Source organism: Coloeus monedula (genome assembly GCF_965178545.1).
Source record: "Coloeus monedula genome assembly, chromosome: 6".
Classification (NCBI taxonomy): domain Eukaryota; kingdom Metazoa; phylum Chordata; class Aves; order Passeriformes; family Corvidae; genus Coloeus; species Coloeus monedula.
In genome coordinates this window covers 17,593,811-17,616,073 of record NC_138786.1, presented here as the reverse complement: position 1 = coordinate 17,616,073, position 22,263 = coordinate 17,593,811, and the positions used below count along the sequence as shown (strand labels likewise).

Below are 22,263 nucleotides of genomic sequence, written 5' to 3'. Positions count from 1 at the left end.
GGAGCTGTTAGCTTGGCAAGCTAAGGGCCATCCTACAGTCCGCAGGAGATGGAATTTCCCTTTCCTGAGGGAATAAAGCCAACTAGTACAGTTCTGTTGCAGAACTCCCAACAGGGGTGGCACTATCTGTTTTGATATCATTTGATTAACTATTTCGTTTCAATCGTCAAGGGCTTGGTGGGGAGTGGAAATAAAATAGAAAAAAAAGACATACTAGGACCACTCCATGCCCTTGTCTTTCAGTTGTTTGTATTGGTATTTCTTGATTCCCTCTCCAGTGATGTCTGCATCTGTATCTGTAAATTTCTGTGGCGAGATGCCTACAGATATTTGTGTATATATGTGTAGATTTACATTGAATGATTTCCAAATCTTCATATTTAAGATTTAAAATTTCAAATTTTGTGGCATCATTTAAATCTCTATGATCCAACTTGATCAGCATTTTAAGCAGGAATCTGTTTCGAGAGGAGTGGACACCAGACAATTGCTCTCTGAAATGTGCCATGCATTCCTCAGCACCTTTTTCAAATAGAAGTGCCTTTCTCATCTTTCATCAGTACAATGCTATCACTGGGCAAGTGCCCAAATCTCTTTGCAATGTACACAACACACCACCTTCTGATTTCAGAGGTGAAAGTGCATCACAATGAGCCAGATAAGAAAATTAAAATGTCCTCGTACCTGTGCACAACTCATGTTTCTGGCTCATACAAAATCAGCTGGCAGCAGGAATCGAGGACTTACAGCTCTGGGGGTGTCTGCAGAGGCCTTTGTGCTGCCTGTCCTCTCCTGCAGGGTTTTCCTGTAATTCTGTTTATTTTTGTTGAAAACTAATTGTGAGATGCCAGAGGATGCAGAAAAGAGAAAAAAAGGTTCTGCATGTTCTTGTTAGTGGTAGGCCAAGACTTTGGCATTCAGTCTGTCTGCAGGGAAACATGTCTAAAGGCAGAAGGAGAGTTCAGAAAGTCAGAGTGGCTCCTAAGTCCCAGAACTGAAAATTAATTTTGTGGTAGGCGTGCACCTTGGGAGTGAGGCTGTGGGATGTCAGATGCTGTGAATACATGGAAAGAAAATAAAAGATTGGAAGGCAAATAGCATTTTACCTGAGTCTTGGTTAGAACTAAGGAAAATATTTGTAACCAGCTACTTTGACCCCCTTGTCTTCTGCTGTTGACTTGTTTTAGGACTGTCTGGAGTTACAAGCATGTGTAGCCAGAAGAAAGCCAGTCAGTGGTAGGAGTGGAGCCAGTGCATGTGAGGTTTGGAGTTCAGGGTGGGTCTGGAGATGATGAGCTGGCCAGAAGCCAGGGAAGGGGTGCAGGTGTCACCACTCACAAGGACACCAGCCTGGCACAGAGCAGGCCCTGCAGAGCTGGTGGTGGGAATTAATGCTATACCCTGTGCAACACAGTCTTAATAAGCTCAACCCAAAAGCCTGACTGTATCCTCTGCTCAGTGCCTAATGTGTGCTTGGATATCATCCAGGCCACAATGCTGGGCTTGGGCAAAAACAGGCCCATAGTGGAGCAATTCTGTGACATGAGCAGTTCTTTGAGATGTAGCTTCAGAGCCACAGTATATTCCCATGCCTGACTCCTCTTTTAGACTTTGGTAGGCAGTGCTGTGTGTGTCTGGGCCCTGGTTGTTACAGCAAAGGCCACTTAGCTCTGAAGAGCAAAGCCCCAAAGTATACAGTCACTAACAACTGCAGCAGTGGCCTGATGGGTGTTGTCTCAGCTCTGCCTATCCTGTGCTGTGGATCCCTCTGACTAAATCCATTCCATATCATGTGCCCATATAGAATGGCTGCTGCAGTACCTTGGCATACATGACTACACACCATGAGGGCACTGCTCAAAACACCTTTCATCCCAAATAAATCAAAGGTGCAGAGCTCAACAGCATAACCTCTTACAACCTCTTTTCCCCAAAAGCCCCAACCTGTTCATGCCCAAATGTAACCAGCAAACAAATATAATATCCATTCAAACATGCAAACTCGAGTTAAAATTGTTTTTTAGAAAAACGAAATCTAACATATGCACATTTTCTCGCAGGCAAGAGGCGGGAGGGGGAAATAATACAGAGCTCCTGGCCCAGTGCCAAATAAGGGTTTAAAAATTCATGCCCGCCATAAGAAATTATATAACTTCTGAATAATGTATAGGCTGTACCAATAACAAGGGGCTTAATATCTGATAGAGATTACTTAATCAATAGAAAACAGCGCAGAGAAAAAGCTGTCAAAGAACTACAGAGCATGTCAGCTTGGGCAACTTTTAACCTCGTCCCTGCTATGTATATGTTCAACCATATATATATAGAAGGATATTTTGCAAGTAGGGTGGTAGCCTGGATGGAGAATCACCAGGTCTTTTTTCTTCTAAAAGCTTTTCTTCGTTGTCTGTTGTTCCAGACATATCCCTTTGAAATGCAGTGAGCTTTCTAGCTCTCAACTAAATTGGTCAAAAGGAGTAGCCAGTTCCCTGTGAATAATCTGCCAGGATTACTATGAGATGGAGCATGGTTCATCAAGGCTGTGGCAGTGCCAACCCCTACCATTTGTGGTGCAGCCATTTCAGTTTGTGTTTGATTCTGTGGCAAAACTTAAGAGAGTTTTACAGCTGTTGGCACAGTAAACATCAGGACAGAAGAGAACTAAAGACTTACCTGTTGTTATGATGGAGATTCTCACCTGATGTTTTATGTCTTTGTGTGTATCTCTTTCTGTATAACTGGGTTTTGCATCTTGCTGGAGTGCATGGCTAAAGTTGTGCATCTTAAAAACTAACAAGTGCCACATGGATATCTAGTCTAATTGGGGCATAGTAAAAGTTCTAGGGCATTGCCCAGTGATGTGTGATGGTGCCCAGTGGTACATCCAGGCTTATGCAGAAGATCAACCTACTTGTTCAGGTTAAGGAAGGTTGTGCTTTATACATGTAAATGTCATATCATTTAATAAAAACAAATTATTAACTGCTTCCCTAGCAGACAGCTAACTGCAAGCACTGATGGACAAACCTTCTATTGCCTAATTAAAACAAGATGTGCCAATTGACTTTCATTCCTAAAGCATTAGAGAGTGTTTCTTGGTAATCTTAATTTTTTGCATTTATAAATACTTACCTGAAATACTTTGTGTTTCAGCATGAGCTTTCATCTAGAGATCTCTCCATTTAACATTTCTACAATAACAAACAATAATCAGTGTAGCTGTTAGTGTCTTGTAAATTGTCCTGAGAAAACAAGAGCTGCATACCCCACTGATGGGCTGCTGTGGGCAATCCCATCTGGCAAGAATTTTAATATTTCACACCATTTTTGCTACTGGCTCAAAGACAGCTTTTTGTTCTTTACAAATGATAACTGGTGTGTTCGTTTGGGTTTGGGTTTTTTGGTTATTTTGCCAGAAAAAAATCTGGTAGTGCATGGTTGTCATGGTTTAGTATAATTTGGGTTTTTAGTAAAGAGGGCATCAAACCACTACAATGGTCCTGGTGATCTCTGTGGCAGTTATTCTTTCTTTAACAGCATTTTTCCAGGCATTGCTCAGAGCCAGCCTGTTTCTTTAATTACAGTCCTGATTTGGAGGTAGCATGTAGCTGCTTTGCCTCAGTGAGGGCTCTCTGAATTATTCCTCAGAGGTCCCCAGGGCATGGGCAAAGGCACCTTTTAAGAAGCTGTGGTATAGTCCACCAGATGAAAAGGAGAAATAATCACGAAAAGTGTCTTTTTTTGCCATTTTAAGTGATAGGAGTGTAGTGCAACAGTAATCTATCTAATCGTGGAGAAGTCCTTGCTGTGCTGGCACTGGGCAAGAATGGGAGACAAAACCAGGTTACAATCCCACACACAAAGCAACTATTGGGAATGGGAAGTCCAAGCTGCTGTCAAGCATCACAGCAAAGACCAGCCTTCAGAAATGAGCTGAAGAAAACCGATGATGTAGCTGTGTCATTTACAATGATGCTCTTCCAAGTGTAGAGGGGATGCCGTGAGAGCACACAATTGTTTGCCTAGATATTTAAGGAGTGGAAGATGGAAGCTGGCTTTGAAGACTGGTCAGAGACAGAAGTCAACCACAAAGGCCAGGGAGGGGATTCTAGATTGGTTACAGAAGGGGCTATACGGTATGTAGAAATGAAGGAAGCTAGATAAAGTATAAAAAAAGGAGAACAATGGAGGCATGGAAAGAGTGGTCAAAGTGGAAAGCTAAAAAAATGATATTTCAGTTGATGGTCTGGTATCTATTTTGAATCACCAAAACTGGAGCCAGAATGCATTTATCCAAGTAAAAGATACAATGATGGTGATGATGAAAAATTAATTTAGATACAAGATACCTAGCTAAATTTAGACATGAAATTTTAGCTATGTGGATGGATAGGAAATCCATTATCTTAGAGGTATAGTAAAGAAAACGTCTAAAAGATACCAGTACAGCCAAGATGTAAGGACCTGACAAAAAGCCAAGGTGTAGGGACCTGACACTACAAGCCTGAACCCAAGCAGTGTTATCCCTGGGGGTAGAGAAAGGAAGAAGTGTGATGAGACTGTGAGGCTGAGTTTTGTTTTAGCCTTGTGTTTGAGCTGATGATAGGACAACCAAAAATGTCAGAGTTGGAAACTAACATCTTAGTTTATTCAGGAAAAAGGAAAATACTGACTTTTTATCTGAGTGTCTAAATTTGCAAATGTGAAACTTGTGGGCTCTCACATCTTGTGATCCCTACAATACTGACAAGTTAAGGTGATGAGGAGGAGAGGCACAGTACTTTTTTGTTAAATTTCTAGTCTAGGCTACAGAACAAGCCACAGTAAACCACAGTCAAGCTACTGTGAATTAGAGAGGTCTGGGGTCTGTGCTAGTTCCTGGCATGGCTGGAATCTGAGGTGCATAAAGGTAGTCTAAGACCATATTTCTCCACATTCATCTTGTCCATGTCTTTCACATGCAGAAATCATCCCTCCTTTGCTATATTGTAAGGGTTTTTATTACTTTACTATTTTGGTTCCTGAAAGAATAAATAAAATTAATAAAAAAAAGGGGGGGGGGGGGAGGGTGGAGAGAGAGAGAGAGAGAGAGAGAGAGAGAGAGAAAGAAAGAAAGAAAGAAAGAAAGAAAGAAAGAAAGAAAGAAAGAAAGAAAGAAAGAAAGAAAGAAAGAAAGAAAGAGAAAGAAAGAGAGGCCTAGAATTATTCTAAGCTTGCATCTCTGATGATACGTAGTGGGTCATTTGAGGTTAGGAACTCAGAATCTTATATTGAGAAGGTGGTGATGATGGGATGCAGATGGAAAAATGGCAAAGGGAATAGACAGAATGCTGTTGGATGCAATCTCTGCTCCTTTCCAATCAACACAATTATTCTTGTATTTAGTATTCAGCTTCTTTGCCTTTAAAGATCAAAGTCTTGTCTCCTTCAAGAACTGAAACTCAACTAGAGATTTTTAGTTTCACATCTTGGCTTATAGTAGGGATGAGAAAATAATGCAAAATGTGGACCTTGGTGTCTATGAAAGTGAGCTATGGCCTGTAAAAATATTTGCAACCTCCTAGAGAATATATCTAGTGAGGAAAAAGTAATTGAGACTTTATTTTTAACATACACCTGGCTTCATATTGAGTTGCATAACTCTGATGTTTTCTGGCTTTTCCAATGTCCAAGCAGGCAAAGGGGAAATTGGTGGTGGTGACAGCATGGAGTAGAAGGCACAAGGGATAACAGGTGCTAATCCCAGCGCTGATACTGGGTGACTGTAACCCTGGACAAGTCAATTGACTTCACAGTTCCCTATCAGTAAAGAACAGGAGGTTAATGCTTGTTAAAACTTGCTTCTCTCATGTGAAATGCAAGGATTAGAAGAGCTGGTGTCCAGAGCACCCAACATGTGAGAGCTAAGTGCTCTTACAGAGTCTTTTGTCCTAACATAGGTCCTGTCTGTATCATGTAGTGCCCATGCTGCCAGCCAGAGACTGGGTCTTTCCTTTCCCTGAACCTCCTTGAAATGGCTATTACAGAGCAGGTTTTCTTACATTTTTACAATGGGAAGGAAGACTGATGCTGTCAGTCATACATAGACAGGATTAAAAACCCTCAAAACTTCATTCACCAATACGTTGCTTTTCATCTCTAAATGTAATAGGAGAGAAGTTCTGGTTACTGTTTTGGGATTTTCAGAATTTGCTTGCTTGTTTAGAATAAATTGGAAAAGTAGTACAATAATGAAGTGAAAACCTGTCATATCTGGGAAAGATAAAAGGGAAGAGAGACTCATGAAAATGCTGCTTCGTGTTTTTTTCCCCTACAGGCTACATGTTATTTACCTTCTCCTAGATCCTTCAAGAACTGGCATTGGCATACTTCCAATCCTGTAGCATTTTGCCAAAGTAAAGGATTTTAGGTGCTGATGTGAACATAGAAGATTTGGATTCTTTTCTGTGACATGGATTCAGGAAAGATGTGGTGTCTGTATGTCTTATTTTCCAGCCTAGGGAATAATGTTCTTTCTTTCCTTTGCTTTTTCTGTTTGGCTTTTCAGAGTGTTTATTCCTTCTTCTGTGGAGTCACTTAGGCACACTCACACACACACAGATGGGCAGATACAGATATGCAGCACTTAGTGGGGTTTGTGTAGCTGTCCAGTGGTACTTAGAACCAGTGCAACACTTGGAAATGTTGAAACCCCTCTTGTCAGCCTGTTTGGAAAGAACAAGTGTACTACTGTGCCAGGTAATGTGCCAGCAGAATGCTGGCTTGCACAGAGATGGGGGCAGGTGCTGAATTATGCCCTTGTTTAACAGAAAGTCTCCTAGTTGGGGGCTGTCCTAAAAAACCCTGCAAGGTACTACAGGAAATAGGCCTGGCAGATAACAACCTGAACTCACAAATCGTAGCTGCAGCTTAGCCACATAGTGCTTATGGAATGATCCCTGCAGCATTTTTGTTGCACTCAGCCACTGAGGAATGTGTTTGGCGTCCTTCTCACTCATGTCACGTTGGGGGCTTTGTCAGATCAGAATACATCGTCTCTGTGCTTCTCTGTCCCTTGACTTGTCATAGGCACAAATCTTTTTCAAATGCTCTCCCCTGTTCATTTCCATTATTATATCTAGTGCTTCTAGGTGGCAAGCAAAAAATTAATAACCTTGTAAATGTTCCCTGTCTCTCAATTTGTTTTATTTTTCATACGTGTCAGTGCATTTTTGTTGAGTGTTTTTAATAAGATGAAGTTGATGAAAATAAATTGCTTCGCAGTTCCTGCTGTGGGTGACAGAAATGCTGGGTCTGTATTTTTCAAAAACTGTTCGTTTGAAGCCAGTGTGGAGGGTGTTCTGTATGTCTGTGACTGCAATCATCTTTGTAAGATACCTCCCAGAAAAAGAAAGCAGCTAGCAGTTTGAATTTTGGGGGCAAGATGCACTGCTGTATCCAGCTTCTGCTGGGCACAGTGAGAAAGCAAGCTGTCAAGAAGAATTTTAGGATTGATTCCATGCCAAGATTGGGTCTGCCATGTTGGATAGTTAGCCAGATCTGTCTCTAATATGAGAGGGAGAATGAATGCTACAGCAAACCCTCGTATCAGACTATCTGTTAGCCAAGGCTTAGAAATCAAGGATTGGGACTTGACAACGTAGAAACCCCAGTGCCTGTGGGTGCTGCGTATCAGCTTTCTTCTGTGTTTGAATGACTTGCTCAAAAAATGTCATGTCTATAAAAAGTCATCTCCAAATTACCAAGGTGTACCCAGCAGACAGCTGGGCAACTACTCATCTGTTTGGCGAGAAGATAACCCACATATTCCAAATGTGATTTTCAAGTTAAGATTTTTCTCTTTTTTAACGAATTTTAATGGAAAAAAGGTCAACATTACCATGTTTCTTGTAACTATTTCAGCTTTGATCAAAAAATGCAAAACTACAATTTTAATTCCCTAAAATCCATAATTTTATAGTTTTGTCCAATTTTTGTGCCCTTTTAGTACTTATTTATCTGGCAAGACAATACTAATGTCTTTCTTTCTGTAAGGCAAAAAAGTGCTTTCTCCTTCTGTAGCTGGGAACTGACACATGGAAGTTACACAGGAGATGATGATGGACCAGGAGCTCAGGTCCCACTTTTGCAACTTGAAGGCTAATGCCATTATCACTGAGCAAGCTTTACTTTCCTCAGAACTGCTTTTAGTCCTTCTACTGTCCTAGTTTTTTGGAAACATTGAAAACAGGACTAATAAAGACCCCAAATTTATATTAATCTTCTCCACTTTTCATTTCAAATTCTGAAATTTCCATGGAGATTGTGCTGTTTGAGGTACAGAGAAGACAGTATCCTGGATTAATTACTCTTCATTGTCCACTCAAATTTGAGGAGCTGGATTAATTCTGGTAATAAAACTATCCTGCTGTAAAGCAAAGGGCTGAGGGATCATACTGCACATACAGTTCAGCCTGGTCTGATGTGCTGTTGGGAGGCAGGGACTGAGAAGTACACTCAAACTTGTTTGTTTTTAAAGGGTTCAGTTGATGGTGTTCCTGCCACTTCCCTGGGAAAACTGTTTCACTCCCACTATTAGGCAACATTTCCAGAGATTTATACTGTCTTCCTCTGCTTGGCTGCCTTTCATTAGCCCTACTTAAAACAAGAAGATGGTCCATCCATGGCAAGCCCTTTGCTTCCAGAAGGTTTCACTCTTCACTCTATGACTGCCAAGAGTGCTGGATGAGGTCAGGAGTTTCCTCTCCTGCTCCTAGGTCCCCTTTGTGCCACATTTATTCACTCAATGCCACATTTATTCACTCAGTGCCACATTTTTCACCTGCGAGTTGTAAGGCCAGGCAGCTGCTCCAGCAAATCACTGCTGTTCAGCAGTAAAAGCTGAAGCTTTTATATAGGCTGCACACACATGTAGTTCTTTTTTTTTTCATAATCTACATTGTTCACTTACTTTTAATTCATTCTGTTTTCTTGACATGTGTCTGGTTCTGTCTGAGTGGAGCTTTGCCACAGCTGTTTTATAAATGAATTGTCAGCTTGGTTAAAGGACCTGTGGCTTCTTGATACAAAGTGTTACTCCACTATAGCTTTAAGACCTGCTGTGGAAGCTTATACTTGATTATTCTCTGCTTTCTCTTCTGGTCCTTTGGGTAATTTTTAGCTTCCTGATTATGATTATGTCTTGCTATGACATTGGACACTGAATCCAACAATGGCAGGTCTGAAGTTTGCAGAACCCCTGTTAAACATATTAATCACTCCTGATTTTAAAATTCCTATTCTCTTCCACTGTTATTTCTGGAAGTGTTCTCCTTGACTGCATATAAACAGAGGTGTTTGTATATAACCGTGTGAGTGTGAGGGGCTTGGTGTGATCACATACTTACAAAATCCTGGCTTTGTGTTTTTCTAGGTATTTGGTGCTAGAACATGTGTCAGGTGGGGAGCTCTTTGACTATCTCGTAAAAAAGGGAAGATTGACACCAAAAGAAGCCAGGAAGTTCTTCCGACAAATCATCTCTGCTTTAGACTTCTGCCATAGTCATTCAATATGGTGAGTACAGCCATTTCCAATGGGAGTTCCCTGCTACATAATAAAGGGATCTTGATATTTTTAAGTAACCGATGTTGTAAAGCTCTAAAAGCATTGGGTAAAGTGCTGATGTATTTTTTAATTCTTGTCCAGCTGTGAGACAGTGTATCAGTCACAGGTAGACTCTTCATGGAGAAGATTGTCGTCCATCATTTCTCACTGGAGAGGAATTCATTCACAGGGAAGGCTTTAAACAGGAAAACCAAAACCACCAAGGAAAAACAGTTTCATTTCTATAATTTTTGTGCCACTTACTAATTACTAAGAATTACACACGCTATATCAAAAGGAAACCCTGAAGAAACTTCGGACAACTGCAAATACAGCGAAGTCATTTTATAGTTTCCTTCTGGTTTTGGAAACCTGCGGGCTTTTGGCAACCTTTACTGAGTTCCCTCTGGGCATTTGAGTCACTGTTGCTTTTAATTTCCTTTCCAGTAGGGAAGAATTTTCTTGCTAACTCCATCATATTATTTAACTGTGGAGTGTGGTTTAACCTGTGCTTTCAGGTGCCATTTTATATTGGACCAGTTTCTCTTTCATCTCCAGCAAGTTGAGATAATTTAAATTATACTGAAATCAAGTTGTTGCAATCAGTCTGAGCACAAGAGTTTCTGTACAGCTACTGACCCATAACTGCCTGCTCATTTCTCACAAATGCAGCTCCTTGCATTTGGATTGGCTGGGGGAGAACATTTACATTATGTCTGCCTGGCTGCTTCTCCAAAGCCACAGCCAGCCATAGATCCCCCACTCCAGGAAGCCAAGGGCCACTCAGAGATACTGCAGTAGCTGGATTTGCATAATCACTGTGTGGTTACTTCTCAGTAGCCATACAGGGATTTTCTGTACCCCCAGTTCTATGCTGAAAACTCACAAACCAGATGGCCACAGTGAAAATGGATGTTAAATATTTAACTTGCTCTTCTAGCCCCCTCCCCCTACATCTCTGAGTCCTTTGAACAGGAAATAATGATCTGTAAGAGATCATATTTCTAATAAATTGAAAGGGAAAGAAGAGCCTTTCTTGAGGATATATTAAGAAAAGGATACTGTATAAGAAGAGTGCCTCTTCTTATAAGAGGCAGTTCAAAGGTGGTGGATCTGGGTGAGAAGGTCCTGAGGACAATGCCTACCTGACACAGGCAGAGTTACAATAGTCAGAGAAGTTCCCAGAGAAGCCAAGAGCAGGTTGCATGCCCTAAGTAGAGGATCTAAGTTTTCTCTGTTGGCCGTGACCTCTGAGCAGTTTTATTCTGTGAATTCCACAATTTTTCCTCCCTGCTATTCAACTGCAGAGTGATCATGACCTTCTTAGAACCAGCATGATCCTTCTTGGTAGGTTGTAGAGCTGTTATTTTTTACATACACTGGGCAGTGTAACCACTGGTGGATTGCATACATACATGTTTCTGTTCCCTACTTGGCTTAGTACTTAAGGGATCCAATCCAACAACACTCAGAAATGTTTAAGTACAGCTGAAGAGAAATTGTTTACTCTTCCAAATGAATATTCCAGAGAAATCAGAATCTCCACTGGGATAGAAGTTTCTACTAAAGCACACATATATGCACATACATGCTAGTGCTTTGGACTTGTTATGGATACCTCTAGATCTGGGAGACTTTAATAAACTGAGTGAGGATCGTGGTTAGGCTGTCAGACAGACAGACAAGCACCTCTGCAGGTTTAATGCTATGTGAAATTTTCTAGGCAGATGCATGTCTCTCTCGAGGAATCCATTTTCCTCTGTTAAACATATTGGATTGTGGGCAGCAGTCTTATTTGAAAGTAAATCCCATCTCCTTGCTAACTCCCACTTGACTAGCATCTAGTGCTGGGTAAGTTAGCAGTAAATCATAAGCTCTGCCTCCAGGTCACTCTGAGACTTGTGTGTTGTGTCTTATATTCTGTGCTGTATTCTGGACAGTTTTCAGAAAATCAGAGCATGCATAAATATATATGTGAGTGTAAAACTTAATGTGCTTTCCTAAGCAATGAAGCCTGACCTTGTCCTGTCGTGGGGCAGTGAAATGACAAATCATCTCATCAGCCACGTTATCCAGTTATGACCACATTGAAAAATGAAGGCTTCTGCTTTGGTTAATGACTAAATGTGGGTGCCTCCAGCCTACTGGCAGAGTAGATTGATAGCCCAGTGTCCCCAGCCCCATGTAACAGTCCCATCTTCTTCCTGTACATCCTAAAACACTGCAAAATACCTGTGGCTTACTTTAACAGCTGTATGTAACTACATTCAGCATTCACTGCTCAAAACACATTGATACACCAGCATTCCTGGGTCAAAGATTTAGAAAGGATTCCCCAATCCTCCTCCCATAAGTAAAAGGCTTCTGCTGCTACTGCGTGGAGAGATCGCCTCTGTCTGAGAGGTGTTTTCAAACAAGCAGCTGAGAAAAGGAAGCAGAATAGGTGTGGGGCTTGAGTCTGTGTGTTGTTTTAAAAATGTATGTGCTTTCTCTTCTTGTTTTATTTACTGGAAACAGTGGGGGAATATTTGATGTACTTCACTCTGTGGTGCAGTCACTCACAGGGTTTTGTGGTGCAGGTTGGCCGTGGGGGAACGCTTATGGGTAAGGCACTGTAGGGTCCTGTGAGGACTTTTGTGTGTACAGAGCACCGTGCCACGCCAGGGACCCACGGGCACGAATGGCACCACGCAGGGATATCCCGTGGGATCTGTGCTACCTCGCTGCCTTGCCTGAGCTGGCAAGCCAAGCACTTGGCTCGGTGATGCAGCATTATCGCTTCTCCTTCCAGCCCTTCCCTGTGCTCCGAGGGCTCTGCACTGTGCCGCAGTGCCTGGAGCGGACGCGCTGAGCAGCCGCGCAGGGAACGGCACAGGGACCTGAGGTTCCCCGGACACCGATGGAAGGCTATCCGAGCTTGGGAAGTTTTCTTTGGACGTAACAGATGGCCTTTGCCTAAGATGCCGTTCACCTAGTACTGGGTGTGTCTGCTCTCCTAAATTCAGGGCCTTTAGGGTACTTCCGCTGGGTGCCCCGAATCAATAGCCCCTTCTGAACGTGCTGCCTCCGTAGTGCGGGGCAGCGCTCAGCTGGTTCAGTGCCCGGCTGTTATTTTCTGCGGGATCAATGTGTGAGCACGTCTGCGGGCAGATGACGAGCCCTCGGTTTGCTCGGGAAGAGCCCGTTCCCGGTGCCTGTGGGGAATGCTGCAGCGCCGGGCGGGGCGGGCTGGCGGGCGCCTCATTGGCTGGGCGTGACATCACCGGCGCGAGCCGCCATTGGCGCCGCGCGGCCCCTGCCCTGCGCCGCGCGCGGCCTGCCCGGCTGCGCCCGGCTGGCTGCGGCTGAGGGGCTGACAAATAAAAACATGATTACAGAAAATGCCCCGTGGCAAACCTTATTATGGCTTCAGAGATAACAGATAATGCCAATTACCGCGCAGGACAGTGGTGACATTGAGAGGAAATCCCCTGCGGTAATGAGCAGTGAGATTATTATTTCATTTTATTTTTATTTTGGTTGCGTTTCATTTTGAGTTCCTTTTTTTTTTTTTTTTTTCCCCTGAGCATGCACAAGAGGGGTTAAGGCAGGTTCTTTATGAATATTGATAAATGACAATTACGAGGGCCCTTTCTCCTTCCATTGCCTGGGGCTGTGCTTGTTTGAGTACACCCAAGGAAGGCTCTTGCTGGAGAGTGTCTGTGTGTGCCTGCGTAGGCATGGAGGTGTGTGACTTAGAGGGCTGAGGCAATGAATAAGAGCTTTGTTTGACTTGGCCTCGTGTTCTTCCCTCAGTGCAGGGAGGGAAAGGCTCCTCAGGAAATAACGCTTCAAGATTTCACAGCAGTGGTGCCAAAATCTGTGGTATATTCCTGCAGGCAGGAGGTGCAGAGCGCTGTCAGTAAGGGAAGCATGCTTTTAGGGAGAAATCTGGGGTGTCTCTGAGAAACACAGGAAGCTGAAGAATGCCAGGTGCCATGTTCTGTCATGTAGTGCCACCCTCCTCATAACTCCTGCTCTGCCCTGCCCTTTCCACTGTGCTGGGGTGTTCTGCAGCGAGGGTCTGTCAAATGCTGAAGACTTCAGCAGATGGACACTTAGAAATCATGACTCAAAGTCTCCAGATGTGAAACTGGTATGGAAATTGTGGAACTTAATAAAATTGGTTGCTGGTTTGGGGGTTTTTTTTCTGGTACTTGAGCCTTCAAGTTTTTGTTCAGACCATCAGAAGTGAGAAGGGTACATTTTTCCCCTGAAAAAAAGCTGATATTCACCAATCATTACTTGAATCCAGTAGTTTCAGTTTTGTGCTCAAGACTCACTAAAACAGTAAGGAATTTTCAGATATCCCTTGTACAGGGAACCAGAGAAAACCCATCAAGTGCAGCAGCTGCAATGCCAAAGGCAAAGTTACCAGCTCAGCTAAAGTCAGCTAAAGTTTCCTTCTTTATGTAAGCCACTGGAAACTCAAAAATGGCATAGTCTTACTGTAAGTATAACCAGGTAACGTTTTCTGGGAAGTGCAGCAGTGGTGATCAGACCTGACAGGCTGTTCTGACTTTGAAATACAGGAATATATGCTTTGAGGAGAGCTTGGCCCAGAGAAACAGTATATTTTAATGAATCAATGGAAATAATTGTTAAAAAGCAAGCAACATTTTATGCATACAAAACCTTTCCCAGGATTCCTGATACGTTTATAGATGTTGTCCTTTTTCCTAGCTATAATTATGTTTACTTGTTGTGCAGAATTCTGTGAAAGCTTACTAAATTTGAGCATAGCAACAATGGCTATAAACCAAGAATCTTTTCTAGGTAGATAAAACTTATCTTACATTTGGATCTGATTTGCAGAAGCAAGAGAAAATAACATTAAAGGCTTTTTTTGCTCATGAAATTTAAAATAATGCTTCTCATGCTATTAATTGTTACTGATAAGTTATTTGCATCACATCAAGCATTTTAAGAGGCATACTGCAGAACAATTATTCTGTGGTCTGGCCCTACTGGGAGTTTGGGGTCAGTGAGAAAAGCATTTGCAAAGTAGCCAACAATTTGATTAGTACAAATGACCTGCAACTCTCCAATTAAGAGGTTTCTTGGGTTAGAAATCTGTGACCTACAGTGAGTTGTCATAGAAACTGATATGAACGTTTCAGCTCAAACATCACTTTAAAATAATGGCTTCGTTTGTCATCTCATGCCAGGTAACATAGCTCCTTTGAATCCAAGATCTAGAGTCCATCCCTACAGCAGAATTCTCTGGCAGCCCTGGGTGACAGGCAGACTGTGTTGCTTCTGCAATTGCTGCAGTACAGGTATAGGGATATTCTCAGAGCAGGAGGATGGACTGGAAAAGCACTGGAGGGAACTAAAGGAACTGTTTCTGGCAGTGACTAGAAAGCAAATGTGGCCAGTGTGTTAGTGGGAAGCTGGAACATGTTAATGCATATCTGTGCCTTTCATTTTCCATGCACCACCTCCAACAATGGTGCCTTACTTCCATGGAACAATTTTTTCAGAGCTCTCTCTGCATCCATCTTATGCTGCAAGGAAATTGTAAAGCCTTTGTTGTAACTTGTGAAAGAGGGGTGTTGCAGAGAGTCTGACAGTGTGTGCTTCCCCTGCCATGGCTTGCTCCACGGCTCCCTTTCACACACTCTCCCTTCGAAAATCCACTGGATGCTGGCTCCAGAGGCTGACTTCTTGTGCTGTTGTCTTGGTTGAGGAGCTCTGGGAGTCTGTGGCCCCTATGGATCGGGATTACATTGACTTCTGCAGTCCTGCATCTCTCTTTTGCATTCCTTCTCAGCATATGCAAGGCTCAGTTGGAGAGTTTGCCGTGTTTGTCAGAAAAGAAGCTGCTTTCTTCTCTTCTGTTTTTGCCGCCGTGTGATAAAGCCCCTACAGCTTTAGAGCCTTTAGAACAAGAAAAGGGTAACGAGTCCTTTGTTCACCTGCAGAGAGAGGAGTTGATGCGGTCATATAAGACATGGAGAGCCAGAGAGATCAGCTGGAATGGAACCAAATTAAATGCATTTACTCTGCACTGTTCCATCAGTGCCAAGTAATTACCACATACAGTGGGATTTTTGTTTTGTTTTGTTTCATTTTGGCACAAGAGAATTCTTTTCAAATGTGAGTGCATTAGGCAGTCCGGGCTGTTGGGCTCTTAGGTAAATTATAACAAGCCTTCCCTATTCCCATATGTTCCTCTCCCTTCCCCTTGGCATTTGTAAAGCTGGCAGTAGAAAGATGGGAAATGCAAATGCAGAGAGGAAGTCTCTTTCCCAGTGGCAACGATGCTGGTTCTGCCGCTCTGGTGCAAACTCCTGGCCTGACTCCTATCCCCAGGATGCTGCCTCAGCAAATTCAAAGTGGCCCAAAGATGGATATCAGAGAAATGCTCCGACTAGAGGAAAATTTTCACTGGGTCACGTAATACTCTTGTGGGTGAATGTGCAAGTACTGCCTGATCCTACTGGCACCCTGATCTCCAAGAGTAGTGCTGCCAAAATACAAAATCCGTGCTCAGGCTGCCATGAAATTCCTATGCTAACCATCCATACTGGGCACTAGAGACTGTCTTGAAAAAGGGATGGAGAAGGGACAGAGAGATACAAAACTACTATATCAAAACTGTTCTTGTATTTTGGCGGCCAGGCAGCCATAAATGTAACATTCTCCTCTCTGCTCAGTGAAGTGATAATTTTTATAGTGAAGAGCTGATAAGTTTTCTTGGTTTTATTTTGATGAGTGTCTGGAGGAAAAGAAAAGAAACAAATTAAGGTCTGTTGCTACTCCAGTTTTACTTTCATGCATACTATCCCAGTCCCACAAATCCCCAGATCCCAACTTTCAAAATTCTCACTGGGAGCTGGGTCAGCACCTCTGCCTAAAGACCTCCATCAGACTGATCATCCATGGAAAAGCATTGTGCAGCACAGTGAGGTGAAGCTTACTCCATGTTTGGAATGTGGGTGGTTGTACCCTCTTTTTCCTCTCTTTCTTGCAGAGGCTCTCAAAAAAAACCCATATTATACATGCCACTTTACAGGAACCTCATTTCCTCCCTTGATTCTCCCTAAAAACCCAGGCCTAAAACTGTGTTGTGGATCCCAGCTGATGGGAAAACAGGATGACATGGGGAGAAGGAGACTCCAGGATTGAATGTTGTCCTGATTTTCAAAGGTGGTGTCCCTTCCCTTTCACTGCCTCCTAGTGCTCTGGGAGTGGGGCTGATTCAAGGTTGTGCTCCAGCTGGGGCCTGTGGCAGATCTGCCAAAGCTGGAAGCTTTCAGTCATGGACTGGGAGCATTTTTGCATTTCCCTTAGCTGCACCGTGTTCCTGAAATAAGATGTTTTGTTGTGAGTGCACATCCAGGCTTGTGGACATTCTGTGCTTAGGTCATGCTCCACCTTGGTCATTCCTTCTCTCTAAATGAGCTACACAATTTTAGGATAAGCAAAGGATTCAATTTTTACGTACAAAAGTCACGTGTCAGCAGTATGCCTGCTACAGACTGAATGCATATATGAATCATACCACATCATGCAGTGCACAAGCAGTGGAACGGTCACAGGCAGCAGCACCCTCAACTTCTATACCATTTATCTGTTCAGCTGTCAGCCAGGAGCAATTGCCAAGACCGAAAGACAGCTATAGCCACTTAAAACCCTCCACAGCAGAAGGACACACACTCAGCTTGAGTTGTGGGGCGGTTTCTTGTTTCACAGCATCAAACAAGCAGCGCTCACTTTGCAGAGGCTGTTACCTGCCCCTGAGCACTGATCCTCAGACAGGGGAACTGCAGCACACCTCCCCAGCTGGATAAGGTCTTCCCGTTAATGAAAGCAGTTGTAAGATGAGAACTGTCCAGGATGTCTGCTGGAGGAAGGATGAAATCACACAATACTGTCTCATTAGCATCCAGCTTTCCTCACTTGCCTTAGAACTGTGGGCTCTTCACTCCATTTCACTGCTGGAGTGTTAAACTTTGGCAGGTGTTGATGATCTTGCCTTTGTCTGGGACTGCTGTCCTTGATGATGACATTCAGGGGTTCTTTTCCTGGCCATTAACTGATCATTCACTGCCTCTGGAACCTTTCCGTGTCACTCATCTCCTGCATTTTTTGTCAACTAGTTATGACTGTCTTGATGGTTATTAAGAGCTAGTAAGTCTTCAGTCTCCATTATCTCAAGCCTTGGATTTCAATGAGAAATACAGATTTGATAAAGCAAAGCACCTTTTGTATTTTCAGATGAAAAGATGCACAAATCTGAATCACAATTCTTATCCACAGACTTGCTTTCTCATTGTTAACAAGGCCGTTTTAACACAAAGGGTTCATCATATTTATGCAAGATTGGAGACTAAATTTTAAAAAGCGAGAGAGAGCAAATCAGTGAGGTGGATGACCAGTAACTGCTTTGAATGTGTGCTGTTTTGTCGGGAGTCTCCTTTGGAAATAATTGTTACAGTCCCCAGGTATCCTATTACCAGGTGCTCTGGTTTTACATGGAATTTACAAGTTGTCTGTAACTGATCATTCCTCTTCTCTTCAAATCAGAGGATTCTAATTTCCAAGACCTTGTCATGCTGCTCATGTTGCTCTGAGAGGGAAGAGACTGTCCACCTTTACATTTTTGTAGGGCTAGAATTGCATTTGGGTGCATGAGGAATGTTAGAGGAATGTTTTAAAAAGTGAAGAGGAAATGGCACAAAGATAAGGCTGCCTTCCATGATTGGTGCCACTTGACTATCCTGACACCCGGTTCTTTTGCCAGTTCAGTTATTTTGCCAGAGTTCAGTTTCTGGTCAGTGTAACTGCTTTTAGTTGCAAGTTTTTGCAAGTGGGTGCTGTTTGCCTGACACTCAGTGTTGTTGGACGTCCATTTCCCACAGATTTGAGGTCTGCTTGTCCACAGAAACTGGCAGTCCTGCCTGTTTGGGTACTGCTGTTTAGACCTTTTGTAATCAGCGTCATTTTGCCTATTCATAAGGAAAACGAAGAAATGAGCTTTTTCGTTGGTCTGCCCGAAGTGCTTCTCTCATCTCTGTGACTTTCCAAGAGTTGCAAATAAAAAGGAAAAAAAGCACAGTCATCACAAATTTTGTGCACGATTTTTGTCTTTGGGTATAAAATCAAGTGAATATTATAGTTGTACAGAAGCACCTAAGTACTTAAAAGCAGACATGGGTGCACAGTGGTGTTGGTGGTGAAAAGTGGAAATTAATAGATTTGTCAATATATGATTTGGAGCAGGAGTTGCCACCATGAAGATTGTGGCTGCCTGGCTCTTCCCATGTTGACAAATAATAAGAGAATCAAAGTTTAATGCAAAGGAGGGAATCCTCTCTCTCCTTCCTACTGCTGACACCCTCAGTTAAAAGCACTGCTGAGCTGAAGGGATTTCTCCATCAGAGCTAATTACCCAAAATTATTTCAAAGCCTTCTGCCTATGTAAAGAAGTCCTAATAGGAGCTTTTTGCAGTAGCATTTACATCAAGAATGTTTTTTCTCTGGATATCACTCATTTTGTTTCCTGTTGTTGACAGAACGTATTGATAGTGTTGCCTCCTACCTCAACGAGCTGTCATGTGATAGAGTATATCAGCCCTGAATCCAAGCTGAAATTCTCCTCCTGCTATTTCCCTCATGTTGTGTTGGTATCACTGGAAGTTGAAGATGTTCCTTTCCTGTCAGGACACTGCAGGCCTTGTATTCATCAGGAGTGGGCATCTGGGATATGGTCTAGAATACTGCAAGGATTGGATCTTGGATATGTGTGTTCTCCTGCCTGGGACAGGAAAGCGAATTAAATTAATTAAAGTAAAACAGGTTGAATGCTGTTCTGGATAAAGAACAAGATTTGTAGTGGGAAGCTGTTGTGGATAATTTAACTCACATTTTGACCCTCTCTTTATAGCCACAGGGACTTAAAACCAGAAAACCTACTGCTGGATGAAAAGAACAACATCCGGATAGCAGACTTCGGGATGGCATCGCTGCAGGTTGGGGACAGCTTGTTAGAAACCAGTTGTGGGTGAGTGTCTCAAAGCATACTACAAAAATGAGGGACAGATTCCAGACACAGAAGTTGTCTATAGTAAGGGTTTCATTGAAGACCTGGAGACCTACGCTGGTGGGAAACACTGGTGTTTCCCAGCAAGACAATAAATTTACATGATGCACATAGTGTAGAAGAAAGCTAAAAGAAGGGGGGTTAAGTGCTTTACAGTGAAAAGCAGACCACTGTAGGTGTCACATACAGATATAAAAGTCAAGGCTTTCAGGTTTGGATTCATCTGCACATACTGGTATGTTTGCATTCACTGACCATATAATTTTTGGGAACTGAAAGCAGCGGTGTTGACTGTTTTAAGAAGAGGCTTTGGAAAAATATTAGGGGGTGTAAAAATAAATGTATCTAGGAGTTCTTAAATGGAATTTGCATGTCCTCTTTAGGCTGTCTGCTTGCATGCAGCTGTTGGTGTTCATGCTCCGCACTGCTTCTGTCAGCTCCCATGCAGGAGTGACAGGGAGGAAGCAGGGTCCTTTGCAATGACAGGCAGGGCATAAATGCAGGTACAAAGGAGCCTGCCTGGACGAATATTGCAGAGGCAGTCTAAAGGCATTTCCATGGGAATTCAGTTGCCTTGGGGCACCACTGGACCATGCTCCCCAATTCCCAGTGCTGTGGTGACTGTGCAGGGGCTGTGGCACTGAGCTGTAGCAAGGGCAGCAGCTGCATCAAGCTGCTGCAGCCTGGCACCACTACACCAGCTTTTAGCTGTGTCTGAATTTGTTCTAATGGCAAGCACAGAAACCAGACAGTACCAGCAGATTTCCACTTCCTCCCATGCGGACTGACTCTTCTTGGCCTTTGGTTGTGTGATTCTGATGACTTCAGCCCAGGCCCTGCCTCAGCTTGTTACAGTTCATGTTTTTTGGGTTTCTTCTCTGGGCCAAGGCAGTTCAGGGCAGACATGGAGCCATCGGGGTTCCCTCTAAAGCCCAGCCACTGCCTCTCACTCCTAGGCTGTATGGCTCTGCTTTCCAAGTCATAAATAATGGATAGCAAAAATATTTGAAGTTCATGATATGATAGAATGCTGGTTGATGAGTAAACTGGGACCCACTGATTCTCTCCTGTCCGTGTCAAGTCAAGATCTAAGCTCTTAGCAGCACAGATGAAAAACAAGGAGCTGTGATGCCAAGGTCAGCTACAAGGTCCTGTACTTGTGTAGGGAGACACTCAGTATAATCAATACAGGCTGAGGGATGAAAGGATTCAGAACAGTGCTGCTGAGAAGGGCTTGGGGGTACTGGTGGAGGAAAGGCTGGACATGAGCCAGCAATGTGCACTTGCAGCCCAGAAAGCCAAATGTGTCCTGGGCTGCATCCAAAGCAGCATGGCCAGCAGGGAGAGGGAGGGGATGCTGCCCTTCTGCTCTGCTCTGCTCTGCTCTGCTCTGCTCTGCTCTGCTCTGCTCTGGCGAGACCTGCACTGCATCCAGCTTTGAGGGGTCCATAGCATAAGAAGGATATGAACCTGTTAGAGTGGGCCCAGAGGAGGCCATGAGGATGATTGGAGGGCTGTAACATCTTCCCCATGAGGACAGACTGATAGAGTTGGGGTTATTCAGTCTGGAGAGAAAAAGCTCCAGGAGACCTTATTGCAAACTTTCAGTGCTGGAAGGGGGACTGTAAAAAAGATGAGGACAGACTTTTTAGCAGGACCTGTTGTGATAGGGCAAGAGATAATGTTTTAAACTAAAAAAGGGTTAATGTGGATTAGATACAAGGAGGAAGTTTTTTACACTGAGGGTGGTAAAGCACTGAACATGTTCCTCAGAGATTCCCCATCCCTGGAAACATTCTAGGTCTGATTGGATGGGGCTCTTAGAAACTTGATCTAGTTGAATATATCCCTGCTCATTGCAGGGGCATTGGACTAGTTAAGTTCTAAAGATCCCTTCCAACCCAAACTATTCTGTGATTTTGCACATCTGTTGCTTGGAGCTGCTTTCAAATTTCCCCTCTAGATCAGGAAATGCAGTCCTCTCTGCAGCTGACACAAAGCAAGGGGAATAAAATTGTTCCCCTTCCTTCCATGAGAAAAAAAAAGAGGAAGTATAAAAACCAACCCAGCCTCAATTGCCCTGTAGGATTTTTCAAACTCCTCGGGAGCCTCTCGGTAGGGTTCCTGTTCTTGTTAGCACCCAGCTCTATCATCCAGATCTGGAGTCTCAAAGGGAGGCTTCCTTCCCATAAGCTGTGCTGGAATTCAAACCTCCATTCTTCAAGCAGATCCAGCCCCCACATTGTGGCCTTAAAATCCACTAATAAAGAAATCAATGGAACGGAAGAGATGTGCTTGTAATAAACAGAACACAGCGGCAACGCTATGATCACCTACCTTGCAGATTCATTTTAAGTGTGTTGCCAATCACTAGGCCTCCATGTGAGCTATTACACCACTTCATTAATTCTCCTGGCATGCAGCCCAGCATGGCTGATACTGGTGTCTTGTGATCTCTCTGGTTTGGGGGGCAAAGGGAGGAAGGAAGGCAGGAATATGTAACAATACACCACACTCTTCACAGAGAAAGGTAATCTAGTTATGACTCCCTTTCCCTTGGAGCACACACAGTAACCAGCCTCAGAGCTTTTAA

The 22,263-nt window shown here is 43.3% G+C and overlaps 1 protein-coding gene across 2 annotated transcripts in view; it reads left to right on the top strand.

Annotated features, from left to right (window-relative positions):
* BRSK2 (BR serine/threonine kinase 2) overlaps positions 1 to 22,263 on the top strand; it is a gene marked incomplete at both ends in the record, with an annotated part of 307,761 nt that overhangs the window by 207,723 nt on the left and 77,775 nt on the right. For both annotated transcript variants that reach the window (XM_082283910.1, XM_082283909.1), the window contains 2 exons: positions 9,413 to 9,553; positions 19,515 to 19,631. In XM_082283910.1, the coding sequence (XP_082140036.1) occupies positions 9,413 to 9,553; positions 19,515 to 19,631 (258 nt within the window). The remainder of the gene's footprint in view (positions 1 to 9,412; positions 9,554 to 19,514; positions 19,632 to 22,263) is intronic.